Source organism: Berghia stephanieae, chromosome 8 (genome assembly GCF_034508935.2).
Source record: "Berghia stephanieae isolate SIO BIC M18660-M18661 chromosome 8, UCSD_Bste_1.3, whole genome shotgun sequence".
NCBI classification, from domain to species: Eukaryota; Metazoa; Mollusca; class Gastropoda; order Nudibranchia; family Aeolidiidae; genus Berghia; species Berghia stephanieae.
In genome coordinates this window covers 52691559-52706735 of record NC_088367.1, presented here as the reverse complement: position 1 = coordinate 52706735, position 15177 = coordinate 52691559, and the positions used below count along the sequence as shown (strand labels likewise).

Here is a 15177-nt window from a genome sequence, read left to right as displayed (position 1 = left end):
GCTTGCATCAAACAACACATACATTGAACCATCGCTTGCATCAAACAACACATACATTGAACCCTCGCTTGCATCAAACAACACACACATTGAACCATCGCTTGCATCAAACAACACACACATTGAACACGACGCTTGCATCAAACAACACCTACATTGAACCATCGCTTGCATCAAACAACACATACATTGAACACGACGCTTGCATCAAACAACACATACGTTGAACCCTCGCTTGCATCAAACAACAAATACATTGAACCATCGCTTGCATCAAACAACACATACATTGAACCATCGCTTGCATCAAACAACACACACATTGAACTATCGCTTGCATCAAACAACACACACATTGAACCATCGCTTGCATCAAACAACACACACATTGAACTATCGCTTGCATCAAACAACACATACATTGAACCATCGCTTGCATCAAACAACACATACATTGAACCATCGCTTGCATCAAACAACACATACATTGAACCATCGCTTGCATCAAACAACACATACATTGAACCCACGCTTGCATCAAACAACACATACATTGAACCCTCGCTTGCATCAAACAACACATACATTGAACACACGCTTGCATCAAACAACACACACATTGAACCCACGCTTGCATCAAACAACACATACATTGAACCCTTGCTTGCATCAAACAACACATACATTGAACACACGCTTGTATCAAACAACACATAAATTGAACCCACGCTTGCATCAAACAACACATACATTGAACACTCGCTTGCATCAAACAACACATACATTGAACTCTCGCTTGCATCAAACAACACATACATTGAACACGACGCTTGCATCAAACAACACATACATTGAACCCTCGCTTGCATCAAACAACACATACATTGAACACACGCTTGCATCAAACAACACATACATTGAACCCTCGCTTGCACCAAACAACACATACATTGAACACGACGCTTGCATCAAACAACACATACATTGAACACGACGCTTGCATCAAACAACACATACATTGAACACGACGCTTGCATCAAACAACACATGCATTGAACCATCGCTTGCATCAAACAACACATACATTGAACCCTGCGCTTGCATCAAACAACACATACATTGAACACGACGTTTGCATCATACAACACATGCATTGAACCATCGCTTGCATCAAACAACACATACGTTGAACCATCGCTTGCATCAAACAACACATACATTGAACCCACGCTTGCATCAAACAACACATACATTGAACCCACGCTTGCATCAAACAACACATACATTGAACCCACGCTTGCATCAAACAACACATACATTGAACCCACGCTTGCATCAAACAACACATACATTGAACCATCGCTTGCATCAAACAACAAATACATTGAACCATCGCTGCATCAAACAACACATACATTGAACTCTCGCTTGCATCAAACAACACATACATTGAACCATCGCTTGCATCAAACAACACATACATTGAACCCTCGCTAGCATCAAACAACACATACATTGAACCCTCGCTTGCATCAAACAACACACACATTGAACTATCGCTTGCATCAAACAACACATACATTGAACACGACGCTTGCATCAAACAACACCTACATTTAACACGAGAGGACGAGGACAAAAAGATTTGAATTGCTCCATTTGAGTCTGACGGGTAATCAGAAGGTTTGGAGTTCGATCCCCAGTCGAGGTAGACTGATTTTTGGGATGGTTTTGTTCTTGTATCTTTCTTTCTTGCTTTGTCTGGCACCTTTCATACACACACTTGTTCGGGTCTTTACTTTGAATTCTTCTTCACTTTGAAGAATAGATAATGTAAATGTTGCTGCTCGAAGCTCGAAGAAATAAATAACAATGTGAAATTGAATGTAAGCTTCAATTTAATCAATGAAAACAGAAAATGCTGACGTTTCGGGTTGTTCCTTTATCAACAAAACAGGATGAATGAAACACGACTGACAAATGAGATTATTATATGTGATAATGGGATTGTTGTTCAATGTTGTCATTATTGTTGTCATTGTTGTTGTAGTCATTGTTTTTGTTGTTATTGTTGTTGTTGTTGTTGGTTGTGTATTTTGTTGTTGTTGTTGTTGTTGTTGTTGTTGTTGTTGACAAGATGGTTTTTATCCTTATCGATGAATATGTGGCCCATAGTCGAAAGACGGTAATATACATATATTTGTGAACGTGAAGCCGAAGTTAACAAGACACGAAATGTGAGATTATAGATATATCGAAGTTGACGCACTCCGGACTTTATTATTGGTTTTCTTTGCCATCCGATTTTATGAGTAATACTCACTAAACTATATCAAATAGACTATAAACGTTTAAGGTTACACATAGTTTTGTGTGTTGGTCCGTTATACTTCCGGATGGCAGTGTTGTGAGATTCTTAGCCAAGCGCATACTATCTACACACCGTGTCTGGATATCATAACACTCTATCGGCTGTTCTAATTACAAAAAAAAATTTAAACAAGAGCATTTATATAGAGCACTATCCACTAAACATGCTCAAGGCGCTTTACAAGGGGTCCCTGACCAACAGCAACACGTAACATATAAAATGAGTCATCATGACTGTTAGGCGATATTGCATTTTTTCCGACAGAGACAACGCTGTTAACAGCCAGGTATTCATTTTATGGATCGTTATATTTCCGAATGGCAATAAGATAGTGTGCGTTTAGCTAAGAAACTCACAACATTGCCATCCGCCGGAAATATAACTGACCAACACACAAAACGTTTGTAGTCTGGTTAATACAGTTTAGTGAGAATTACTCATAAACGTGGATGGCAAAGAAAAAATAACAAAGATCCGAGTGACGACAACTTCGTTCTATCTATAGATAGTATGCGCGTGGCTAAGAAACTCACAACATTGCCATCCGGAATTTTAACGGACCAACACACAAAACTGTGTGTAACCCTTAATGTTTATAGTCTGGCTAAGACAGTGTAGTGAGAATTATTCAAAAACAAAGATCTGAGTGACGTCAACTTCGTTCTATCTATGCACCACTCCAGAGTAGCACTCCGACCCTGGGCCTTCCGTCCGAAGGCGACATTGCTGGAACGTAGATTTAGAAGGGAGGTTTAAACCGTTGAAGCGTGAATGAAGTAGGGGAGGCTATATTTAGTAATGGACGAGTTACGTCAACGCTGAAAGTCACGGACTGGTTGAAATCGTGGGGATCGGGGGGGGGGGGGGGGGGGGGGGGGCGGTTAGGCGGCAAATTGGGTGTGAAAACATGTGGCATATCGTCTGGAAACGGTGTTAACCAGTGGATTTTTGACCAATCAAAAGATAGAATTTGTGACACTCCTTAAAACGTGCTCGGACAAACTTAATTCTTTGTTTATAAACAATAACGTGAATGAAATCGTCCACTCTCCGCTATATTTACCAATCACTGCTGATGTTTACAGTATGACGACTGTCCGAGAGGCGTGGTTATCTAAGTGTTTATACCATTATTATCTTGAGATGGTGATGGTCTATACCGTTTATAGACGATCGGTTACATTGTACCTATTAATGACATGGGTATAAGCAAATTACTCACAAATGCCCTACCGGATGGTCATGAGTGTCTCACAGTGAATGACGTGGTCAATAAGAACCATCTTAGAAAGAAAAGAAAAAAGTGAGCTTTATATAGCGCAATATCCACTAAATGTGCTCAAAGCGCTTTACAAGGGGTCCCTGGTCAACAGCATAATCTAACATGTAGGACGAGACAACTTAGCTCAAGCCCCATATAAATTCCCTAAGAATCAACACAACTCCCTTCACTAGCAAAGGACCGAGAACGATAGCGGGTGTTTTTTTCTGTACCCCCTCCCCTGTCCACCAGCAGTGTTTGAGTAGCTGGATCTGTTAGATCTAAAAAAAAGTACTTTGCTATAGACGAATGTACTGCCCAATGGGTAACAAGCAATTGCTATTGTCTATTTCTCACCGTAATCAGGTAAAAAATAAAATGGGTACCTGGCCATTAACAGCGTTCTCTTTGTCGAAAATAAAATGTAATATTGCCTAATAGGCGTCATGTCTTGTCCTACATTTGAATTATTGCTGTTGGCTTGAGACTCATTGTAAAGCGCTTTGAGCACGTTAAGTGGATATTGTTCTATTTAAAAAGCTCAATGTTTTTGAGTTATTTTTTAAAGTTTTTTTCAGATCCATATGGTCCATGGACCCAGAGTCTACCCCAGTTTCTATAGCGTGAAACGTGCAATAACAATTAATTGCTACCCGTTGGATAGAACGCTTGTTTATCGCAAAGTACTTTCCGCCAGATCTAAGAGACCCAGCTACACAATCACCATGATCTGGGTGGACAGGGGGTTAGAAGAAAAAAAATATTGAATGCATCTGGGATTGATCTCGGCCACTTTGGTTGTGAAGCGAGTGTTCTATCAACTGAGCTACCGGGGCCCACTTCCTTTCTTAATTGACACATTCACACCAAATACCGGAGCATACTCAATGTCGCAATTGTTTCTATGTTACATGTTTGTGTTGAGAATATTGGCTATAGGGAATGTAGCGGAAGAGTAGCGTCCCTTGATTGGACGTCACCCATAGTCTGTGACGTCACAGGCGGAAAAGTTATTAGAGAGAGAACGTCATGTTGGTTGTGCGCATGCGTCTCTCGTCCTCCGCGAGGACGAGAGACGCATGCGCACAACCAACATGACGTTCCTTCTCTAATAACTTTTCCGCCTGTGACGTCACAAACTATGGGTGAACTCCAATCAAGGGACGCTACTCTTCCGCTAATCTCATTCCCTATTAAGTTTAAATGCTGGCCAACTAACTATGGGGTGTTTGTGTGTGTGTTGAACTCGTGACCTCAAGATGTCTGGGAGAGAAAGCTCTTATAAAAGAGTAAGGTTAAAAGCGAATTTTTTTCTTTTTTTTTTCTTTTTTTTTTTTTTTTTTTGGGGGGGGGGGGGGGGGGGATCGTGGATAGCTCATACGGAAGAGTCACGATCTCCCCGGCCAGGCGGAGTTATCGTACCAGTAAGGTCATGGGTTCGAGCTCTAATCGGCCCCGCGAAATATTTATTCTCTACTGTCTTCTGGAACTTTCCTATTCACTTCATTTTTTGCTGTTATTCCTTTCTTCAACTCATGGTCTAATTTTCGACTTCAACAGCCTTTGAGGTTTACAGTCTCCCTGGGAAAATGGGCCGGTGGTTGTGGGCAGTTATTGCCCTGACGTGTGCTGTGTGGGGAACCCACGCACAAAACTGTGAGTATTGGTCATAACTAACATCACAAACATGAAATACCATTACAACCACCATCGCATTAATCACCACTAATACAACCTTCACTTTCACGACAACCACCACCACCACCATCATCGCAATAATCACCACTAAAAAAGACTTCACCTTCACCACCACTACCACCACCACAATGATCACCTCCAGACAACCTTCACCACCATCATCGCAATAATCACCACCAATACAACCTTCATAACCCCCCCCCCCCCCCCCCATTTCAACACCACCACCAATACAACATTCACCACCACCACCACTACCCCCACCAATACAACCTTCACCACCACCACCACTACCCCACCAATACAACCTTCACCACCACCATCACTACCCCCACCAATACAACCTTCACCACCACCATCACTACCTTCACCAATACAACCTTCACCACCACCATCACTACCCCCACCAATACAACCTTCACCACCACCATCACTACCCCACCAATACAACCTTCACCACCACCATCACTACCCCCACCAATACAACCTTCACCACCACCATCACTACCCCACCAATACAACCTTCACCACCACCATCACTACCCCCACCAATACAACCTTCACCACCACCATCACTGCCCCCACCAATACAACCTTCACCACCACCATCACTACCCCCACCAACACAACCACCAGCACCACCACCAGCACCACCAGCACCATCACCACCACCACCACCAACACAACCACCACCAGCACCACCACCAAAACCACCGCAATAATCACCACCCATACAACCTTCACGACCACCACCACGATCACCATTGTCGTCGTCATCATCATCGTCATCATCATCATCATCATCATCATCATCATCATCATCATCATCATCGTCATCATCGTCGTCGTCGTCGTCGTCAACATCATCATCATCATCATCATCATCATCATCATCATTATTATCATCATCATCATCCATCGCACATTCCAAATCATTTCGTTCCATCCATTTCGGGTCTTTAAACAATAACAAAAAGCTTAGGGCCGTCACTACATCCACCCAATCAAATACTCGAATTAAAAATTTCATAACTCTAAAATCGTTTTTACAAATTTTCATATTTCAGGCAGAAGACAGGCGGATGTGACGTTTGTCATCGACGGTTCTTCAGGCCTCACGACACCCGAATTCAACAACCTCTTGTCTTTGATCAAAAACTTTGCCATCACGAAAAGTGCTTCCCCAACTTCCACTCTCTTTGCATCGCTAATTGTTGTCAGGTAAATAGATGCTGACTTCAGCATAATTTGGGATTTTATAAAGATAGTATACGCTTAACTAAGAAGCGCACAATACTGCCATCCGGAAGTATAACACGGGCCAATACACAAAACTATGTGTAACCATGGACTTTTATAGTCTGGTTAATACAGTTAAGTGAGAATTACTCATTAACGTGAATGGCGAAAACAATAACAAAGACCAGAGTGACGTCAATTTCATTCTATCTATAGCGCAATATCCACCAAATCTGCCCAAAGCGCTTTGCAATTTCTTAAATCAATTTGATTCAGTTAATTTATTACTTATTTATTTATTTAATTATTTATTTAGTTATTCATTTATGTTTGTGTTTGTTTATTTTGTTATTTATCCTTTCATTTGTTTAAAATTTAAATTGCCATGTGAATACAGGTAAATGTGTAACCCTTCGCCTCAAAAAGGTATTAATTCGGGATGGTTAAGATGTTGAAAATTGAATTTATAACCAGAAATATCAGACTTGTGTTGAGTTTGTAGGTTTTATTGAGCAGAATGGATACCATATTTTAGGGTGTTAATGCCAACAATTTATATTTTTGACCAGTTTAACATTGTATTTGGATTTAAGCATGTGGTTCATTCCGACATAACACCGTTTTGAGACGATGGGTCACATTTCTGGTCATTGTCAGGCTACGGGTTGACAAAGGCTACGGTCTTATACTGGACGAGTCTTCAGTCCTCATCCCACAGTGGGTATGGACCACCAGACACGTGCCCATCCTCCTATGTGCGGCTCTTGTTATGGTCTAGTGCTATGACACTCGCTTTCGGATTCGAAGGTCATGGGTTCGATCCTCGCTCGGCGCATTAGTTGAGTCCTTGGATAAGGCTCTTCACTCACATTCTGTTACCGTACTCAGGTGTAAAATGAGTACCTGGCCGTTAACAGCGTTGCATCTTGTCAGACAATTATTGAAATATCGTCTAACTTGCGTCATATCTCGTTCTAAATGTTACGTGTTGCTGTTGGTCGGGGACCCTTTGTAAAGCACTTTGAGTTCATTTAGTGGATATGACGCTATACAAAGTTTCAAGTTGTGTGTGTGTGTGTGTGTGTGTGTGTGTGTGTGTGTGTGTGTGTGCGAGTGTTTTTTTTTTCTGTCGTTGGCCAGTCTTTCCATCTCCTGCCAGAGCATCACAGACAACCTCTCCAGCTCTACCAGAAGGTAACTCCTACGGGTTAACCTTGGCCTTCCTTTAACCACAACCTCTTTCCTGATGGATCCCGTTGCAGGGCTGTCCTTGTGTGATACCGTCCTCTGGTTTACTTATAACGTGTGTCCTATGCATATTATATCGCATCGTTTCAGTTATGTATTGATATTTTTAAGGCCCGATTCAGGATTCATTTCAATAGTAGTAGTATTAGTAGTAGTAGTAGTAGTAGTAGTAGTAGTAGTAGTAGTAGTAGTAGTAGTAGTAGTAGTAGTAGTAGTAGTAGTAGTAGTAGTAGTAGAAGTAGTAGTAGCGTATGGCTACACCTCCAAATTTATTTCGTCAACCCTGCTTCTAAAGTCTTCCTCCGCCCTAAGGACGGTTTCGTAGCCATCTTCAAGTTTAGTGACTGGGTATTGGAGGACGATGTGATCGCTGGTCTCTGGGGCTGCCTGAGAAGGATCACCACGTTGCCATTGTGCGCTGCCATGACCCTGAAGGAGATACCAGCCTAGATCAGATCCTGCTGGAACAGCTGAAGATGAGTAGCCAGACCAAGAATGATCCAAACCGGCGTCCAGACAAGGTTCTTCCTTCTCCTGGACCCACACCTCCAATACAATGAAATTGAAAATAATTCAATAATATGATGCCGTTTTGAGACAGGGGGTTCTCGGAAAGTGGTAGGGAGAGGTCACAGAGGGGAGAGGTTACAGAAAACCTATAATATTATTTTTCTTCCAATTCCTATCTAATTGATAATAATATCTGCAAAACCAGGACAATAATTGCTCTTTGTTTACATATTTTGTTTTACATTGTTATGACGGTCTATAACTAAAGGGAATTCAAAATGAACACATTTAAGATTGTAAACGTATTCATATTTGGACATTAGTAAATCTCTATTATGGCAGCGTGGCTGAGTGGTACGGTCTCTGCTTCGTACCCAAAAAGGAATCGAGTTCGATCATCCGCCGCTGTGCTGTGTGGCCTTCAGCAAGTCACCTCGTCCTAGCTCAATTGTTGGCGCTGCACTGCGGCTAACACCTGAATTATTCCAGTCTTCCCTTGGAAATAGACTCTATAGAAAATTTTCCCCAAGGAATGTTATTTATTTATTTATTTATTTATTTATTTATTTATTTATTTATTTATTTATTTATTGATGTATATATTTATTTATTTATTTGACAGTGATGGCCAGGAAAAGAGAACTCCCCTAACTGACAATATGGACGAATTTATCCAGGAAGTGGATGACGTACGGTTCAGGGCTGGCGCGTCCTTTGCCAGCCACACTGGTATTGAGCTCGCCTTCAATGATCTGCTCCTAAAAACCTCGCCAGCTGGAACCCTGAAGGTAGGAATTACATACCTTATATGTATATTTATATATATAATAAAAACAAAGTCAATGAAATAATAGAGCTCAACCTTTTGATAAAAGGAGCTGCGAGTATTTATAAAATATTTCAAGTATAATTATGATCAACTTCTACACTATTGTTTCGAGCATTCCGTCTCATCAGGAAGTACGCCAAACGCAACAATCTACAATCACTTTCACTTCCTGATGAGAGCGAATGCTCGAAACAATAGTGTAGAAGTTGATCATAATCAGACTTGAAATATTGTATATATGTATATATATATATATATATATATATATATATATATATATATATATATATATATATATTATATATTATATATATATAATGTAAATTTTAACTCACATTTTTTGCCGAGACGAGTCGTCTCGGCAAAAATGTGAGTGAAAATTTACATTATATATTAGCTCTAACCACCATTATCGAGCACTTTCGTACCTACAAGTACCCACCAACACTCATAATATATATATATATATATATATATATATATATATATATATATATATATATATATATATATATATATATCAATTTTGGACTAGTTCTGCCGCCGTATCAATCAATGAAACACAAATAATGAGAGGTAATCTGGTGATTGGAATTGTATGATGCATTGTTCTGACGTCATTCGGCTCTTTGTTGTTATTTTCATACCTCCAGGGCTTAATTAATTCTTACCAAAGTCCATTGACTGACAATATTGATGCTATGCATTTAGGTATAATATTTACAAAATCTGTCAGCCGGATATATAACATACCAACACACAAAACCGTGTGTAATGTTGAACGTTTATAGTCTGATTTATAGAATTTAGGGACACGGTTTCACTAAAATGGCTGTCTAAAAACAATAACAAAGAGCTGAGTGACGTCAGTTGTGTTCCTCGTCTATAAGGTTTTATGAGTCTGCACTATTTATCAGTCGGATATATTTGGGTGAGTGAGTATTCTTTTATCTAAACGCATTCCATCAATATCTTTTAATATTTCCTACTTTTCATTTCTCTCTATTCAGCTTATCATTGTCCTGGCCAGTCAACCATCGACCTCTCCAGAAACTGTAAGATCAAACGCTGATTTCGCCAGAGATATTGGACTCCGAATTGCAGCTGTTGGCCTCAAGGTATGGATATTGTCACCGAATGTATTGTTTAAACGTGTTTTTCCTATGTAAGTAGCCTATAGGAATGGAAGAATGTTTAACAGACCTTCCTGTTACCAGGAAAACTCATAGCCTGACACTGGCCGTAGCCATCGTTAACCTGTAGCCTGACACTGGCCGTAGCCATCGTTAACTTGTAGCCTGGCACTGGCCGTAGCCATCGTTAACTTGTAGCCTGGCACTGGTCGTAGCCATCGTTAACTTGTAGCCTGTCAGTGGCCGTAGCCATCGTTAACTTATAGCCTGACACTGGCCGTAGCTATCGTTAACTTGTAGCCTGACACTGGCCGTAGCCATCGTTAACGTGTAGCCTGACACTGGCCGTAGCCATCATTAACGTGTAGCCTGACACTGGCCGTAGCCATCGTTAACTTATAGCCTGACACTGGCCGTAGCCATTTTTAACTTGTAGCCTGACACTGCCCGTAGCCATCGTAAACTTATAGCCTGACACTGGCCGTAGCCATCGTTAACTTATAGCCTGACACTGGCCGTAGCGATCGTTAACTGACACTGACAAAAAAAATGTCATCAAGAGACAAGTCTTTGGCCGCAATAGAAAACAAATCGTGAGTTGTATTCAATAGTTCACGCAATGCAATCACTTGTTTCCTTGAGCACTACTAACTAGACGCTACATAAACCTAAAAGATGACGTCATTTTATAGGATATTGCGCTATATAAGCAAAAGGTAACATATAGAAAGAAATATGGAGCCTTTTAGGTGAAATTACATTTTTCTTCCAACAGAGACAACGTTGTTTAAGGCCAGGTACTCATTTTACATATGAGAGAAGGAATAAAGACATCAGTATTTTATCAACAAAAGAAGTGAATAGGAAAGTACGAGAAGACAATCGAGACTATCACTGTGAAGACAGGGCACCAAAGACCTCACTAATTGCATCATTTAGCTCTTATAATGTATTATATTGTATCAACCAGTAGAATTTTGACCAATCAAACCATGAAGTTTGTGACACACCTTGAGACGTGCTTGGACAAACATAGTCGGTTGCTTCTAAACAATAACGTGAATGAAATCGACCTCTCTCTGATCATTGTTATTGTTTTTATACCGCCAAATGGGTGACTAGTTATCGCGAGATTTTCTCGATAATATTATAAACGTTTAAGTTTACACATAGTTTTCTGTGTTGGTTCTATTGATCAAGCGATTAGAACTGTGGGTATTTAACTTAGACACATACCATGAAAGTAAAACCAGTGTAGTTCGCTTTGTTTACCAACCACTGCCATTGTTTACGTTATGACGACGGTCCGAGAGGCGTGGTTATTTAGGTGTCTATTGTATTGCATTGCAGGCATACATCAATACCAGAATAAATAAGCGACTGGCTGAGAAAACCCGGGATGATGCGGCAAGCTTCGATTCGAGAAATGAGACACAATCGAAGATAAAGTGTTTCCCATAGCAACACATTTTATTCATTAAAAAAATTCATAACTTGAGTTCTACTAGATATAGAACGAAAATGTAAAGTGGTAAATGATCAGAAAAATATGTGATCAATACCACTATATACATAACTCAATTTATAAAATATGCGAAACTTTCAGGGTTTTATCAGCCAGCCACACAAATAGGATTTGAGCAATTGATTTTAAAGACTAAACAAAAAGAAAATTGAATCTGTTAATTACAATTTTGTTTTAAAGTTGAAAAAAAAGACCAACAAAAGATATTTAAAAAGTAGTCCTTCAGTGCCATTCGGCCCATGGAGTTTATTTCAGTTTCTATAGCCTGAATCGGACAATAGTAATTCCTTGGATAGGATACTAGTTTGTATCAAAGTACTTTCTGCCAAATCTAACAGATTCAGCTACCCATTCATGGGTAGACAGAAAAAAAAATATCGAGTGTACCCTGGATCGACCTTGGTCCTTTTGCGTGTGAAGCCAGTTCTCTACCAACTGTGCTATCGGAAACCCCAACAAAAGATAATCTAATCAATAACGAATTTATTTTTCATCAACGTTTGTTTCAAATGATACTGTCTTCCTAGAATATGCCCGAGGACCGTCTGTTGGTTATGGGTGGATCACGGTCTAACGTCTACCGTATTCCCAACGTCCTGAGCGCAACGTCTCTACCCTTCATTGATTTGGATTTGGATGGCGTCGATTGCCCAGGTAAATCATTAGGGTCTTGAGGTCATCAGGTCAAGAATGCAAGGGAGGAGGTGGTAGAGAGAGAGAGAGAGAGAGAGAGAGAGAGAGAGAGAGAGAGATGGAGAGAGAGAGAGAGAGAGATGGAGAGAGAGAGAGGAGGGGGGGGCGGGTGGGGGTGTTGTAATCATGTACAGGTGGAATTGTGTATTTATTTACATTTCAAGTTACAATTGACAACAGGTTGACTGAGTGGAGTTTAATCCTACTTTCGTTTCTATAGTAGTAGTAGCGTATTGATGCGTCTACACACTGGAAGTATACAACCAGTCTTTAGATTCGTCACCTCAGTTGAGGACAGCCTCGAAACCTCCTGCCAATCTCGTCACAGGTCAGGGTAGGATTATGTGGTCTGCTGTCTCTGACGTTCCCTGACAATGGGAACAGTCGGCGACTCCATCAGACCCCATCGATGCATGTTTGCAGCAGTCCTGCCGTGGCCTGACAGTAGTCGGTTTGAGGCCACCCACTGTTTTTGATTGTCATTCCTGAAGCCTGGCATAAATTCTGGTGGGTCTTTGATTACCCCACCTCCCTTGGGCATGGTATTTGTCCAATATTTCATCCAGGCTTTCTAACTTGTGTTCGTCATTATAGATTAATTGGGACACAAGTGCAACGTCACACATGGCTATCAATTGTCCTTTTGGTTCCACCCTCAACAGAAAGGATAATCCTTCGGTCTTGACTCTCTCCTTACCAGCCATTTTCAGGATTTTCCCTAAAACAAACTAGGTTTTTATCACTCAAACACAATAGCGGTAACATTCTTGCGATACATAATTTATTTAGCAAAACATGCTCTGCAACATACTGTTCATTTTCTTTAAATTTTATGATGTTAAAAATAAATTTGAATTAGAAAAATATTGGTTGTATCTTAACGAATTTGACGATTTTCCTACAGCTGGTAAGGAGAGGGTTAACTACGAACACAATTGCTTTTTAAAAATTTAATTTGATCGAATTTTTCTTGGGAACGTTAAGGGTCTTGCTTCTCATTGTCGGCATCTCTTGGAGAGGGAAGTGTGTTGGTTTTATCGATTTGCGAGTAGAACCACTTTTGGTTGCTGTGAGTTTGAGCCTTGTTAAGAGGAAGTGACGTCACGATTTTTGAACCCTATTCAAATGCTAAGTAAATGATGTATTATAATAATTCACAAATCAGATTTCCGGTCGTCTGTGTAGAAACAAAAGCAAAACAAGGCGGAGCGAACGACCGCTCAAGAAAGACTTTTATCATGTTTGGACAAAGAGTCTAGAACAAGTACTGGTTTAATTGATTCTTCTTCTTCTTCGTTTCCCTCCTTCTCCTCCACCTCTTCGTTCCCCCTCTTCTTCCTCCTCCTCCTCATCATCATCATCGCCATCGCCATCATTATTACGCAAACATGTAGTCGAGATAAGACATTTTTGTAGGATTTTAATCCATCTTTTGTACTCTCTCATTTACTTCCAGATGGTACAGGGCCAAACACTCCCCCAACTACACGTCCAACCACCCCAACAACTCGCCCGCCAACCACGCCGACTACACGCCGACCAACCACGCCGACTACACGCCGGCCAACCACGCCGACAACTCAAAGACCAACTACGCCGACTACTCGCCGACCAACCACGCCGACCACACGCCGACCAACGACGCCGACCACTCGCCGACCAACCACGCCGACAACACGCCGACCAACGACGCCAACAACCCGCCGCCCTACTACTCCAACGACCAGGCGAACAGTTCGAACTACCAGAAGAACTCCATCCACCCGACGTCCAACTACGTGAGTATACCTGTCAGATTGGAAATGGCGCCATTCGCAGATCTGCCAATTTGAAATTTCAAAAATTGAAGTTTCCAAGGGGGAAAAAGCAAAATTAACTTTAAATAGCTTTAGAAATAAACAATTTGCTCTCGTCGTGATCCAAACAATGTTTCAAAGTCCTAAATATAGATTCTAAGAAGCTAGACTTTCCTTCTCAACAAGATTTATTGAGTCAAAGAGACCTATACAGCTCTGTAGCTGGCGCCCAAAAAGATTTCGTATTACTACGTGTTCAGGTAAACAAAGACTAAAGCCTCTTGTAGTGTACGACTTTACTCGGCATTGAGATCAAAGAGTATGCTAATTTTATAAACAGTGCTGAATATAATTCATATAAGATATACTTATGTCTTTTTTTTCATTCCATCTGACACGCAGCCCTCGCACGACTGTCCCCACCACGTTTAAACCTCTACCTACGGAGAGTAAGTATTTACAGAAGCTAGTAGTTGATTGGAATAGATAGTACAGATGTTAATTATTGTCCTCTCTTCATTCGGTTGTTATCTCCACCAACTTTGTATCGTAGTGTTAAAACAATGAGGATTCCATCATTAGATGAAACAACGTTGTAGGAGGAAGTAATGAAATGAGCTGAAATTATAAATAATTCACTTTCAACCATAGTACAGACGTTATATATACTTAGACTTTTGAAAGTCATTTGACACTGTTTCTCGTTAAATACGTTTTAACAAATTGAAATCACGTGGGATAACTAAGAAATAGTAAATATGGACTTTGAATTCTGTTGGTAATAAAAAAGAGTAACAATTGAATGAAAAAGGCTCACGATTTAAATGTTTAAATTTGGGTTCCCCACAAGGCAGTGTCTTGGGACAATTGCTGT

General features: G+C 40.6%; 1 protein-coding gene across 3 annotated transcripts in view; it reads left to right on the top strand.

Moving 5' to 3' along the window:
- Positions 1-15177, top strand: part of LOC144978863 (uncharacterized) — a 37412-nt gene that overhangs the window by 6540 nt on the left and 15695 nt on the right. For all 3 annotated transcript variants that reach the window (XM_078925445.1, XM_078925444.1, XM_078925446.1), the window contains exons 2-8: positions 5193-5288; positions 6398-6551; positions 8950-9115; positions 10167-10274; positions 12342-12468; positions 13964-14285; positions 14706-14752. In XM_078925445.1, the coding sequence (XP_078781571.1) occupies positions 5222-5288; positions 6398-6551; positions 8950-9115; positions 10167-10274; positions 12342-12468; positions 13964-14285; positions 14706-14752 (991 nt within the window). In that variant the 5' untranslated portion in view covers positions 5193-5221. The remainder of the gene's footprint in view (positions 1-5192; positions 5289-6397; positions 6552-8949; positions 9116-10166; positions 10275-12341; positions 12469-13963; positions 14286-14705; positions 14753-15177) is intronic.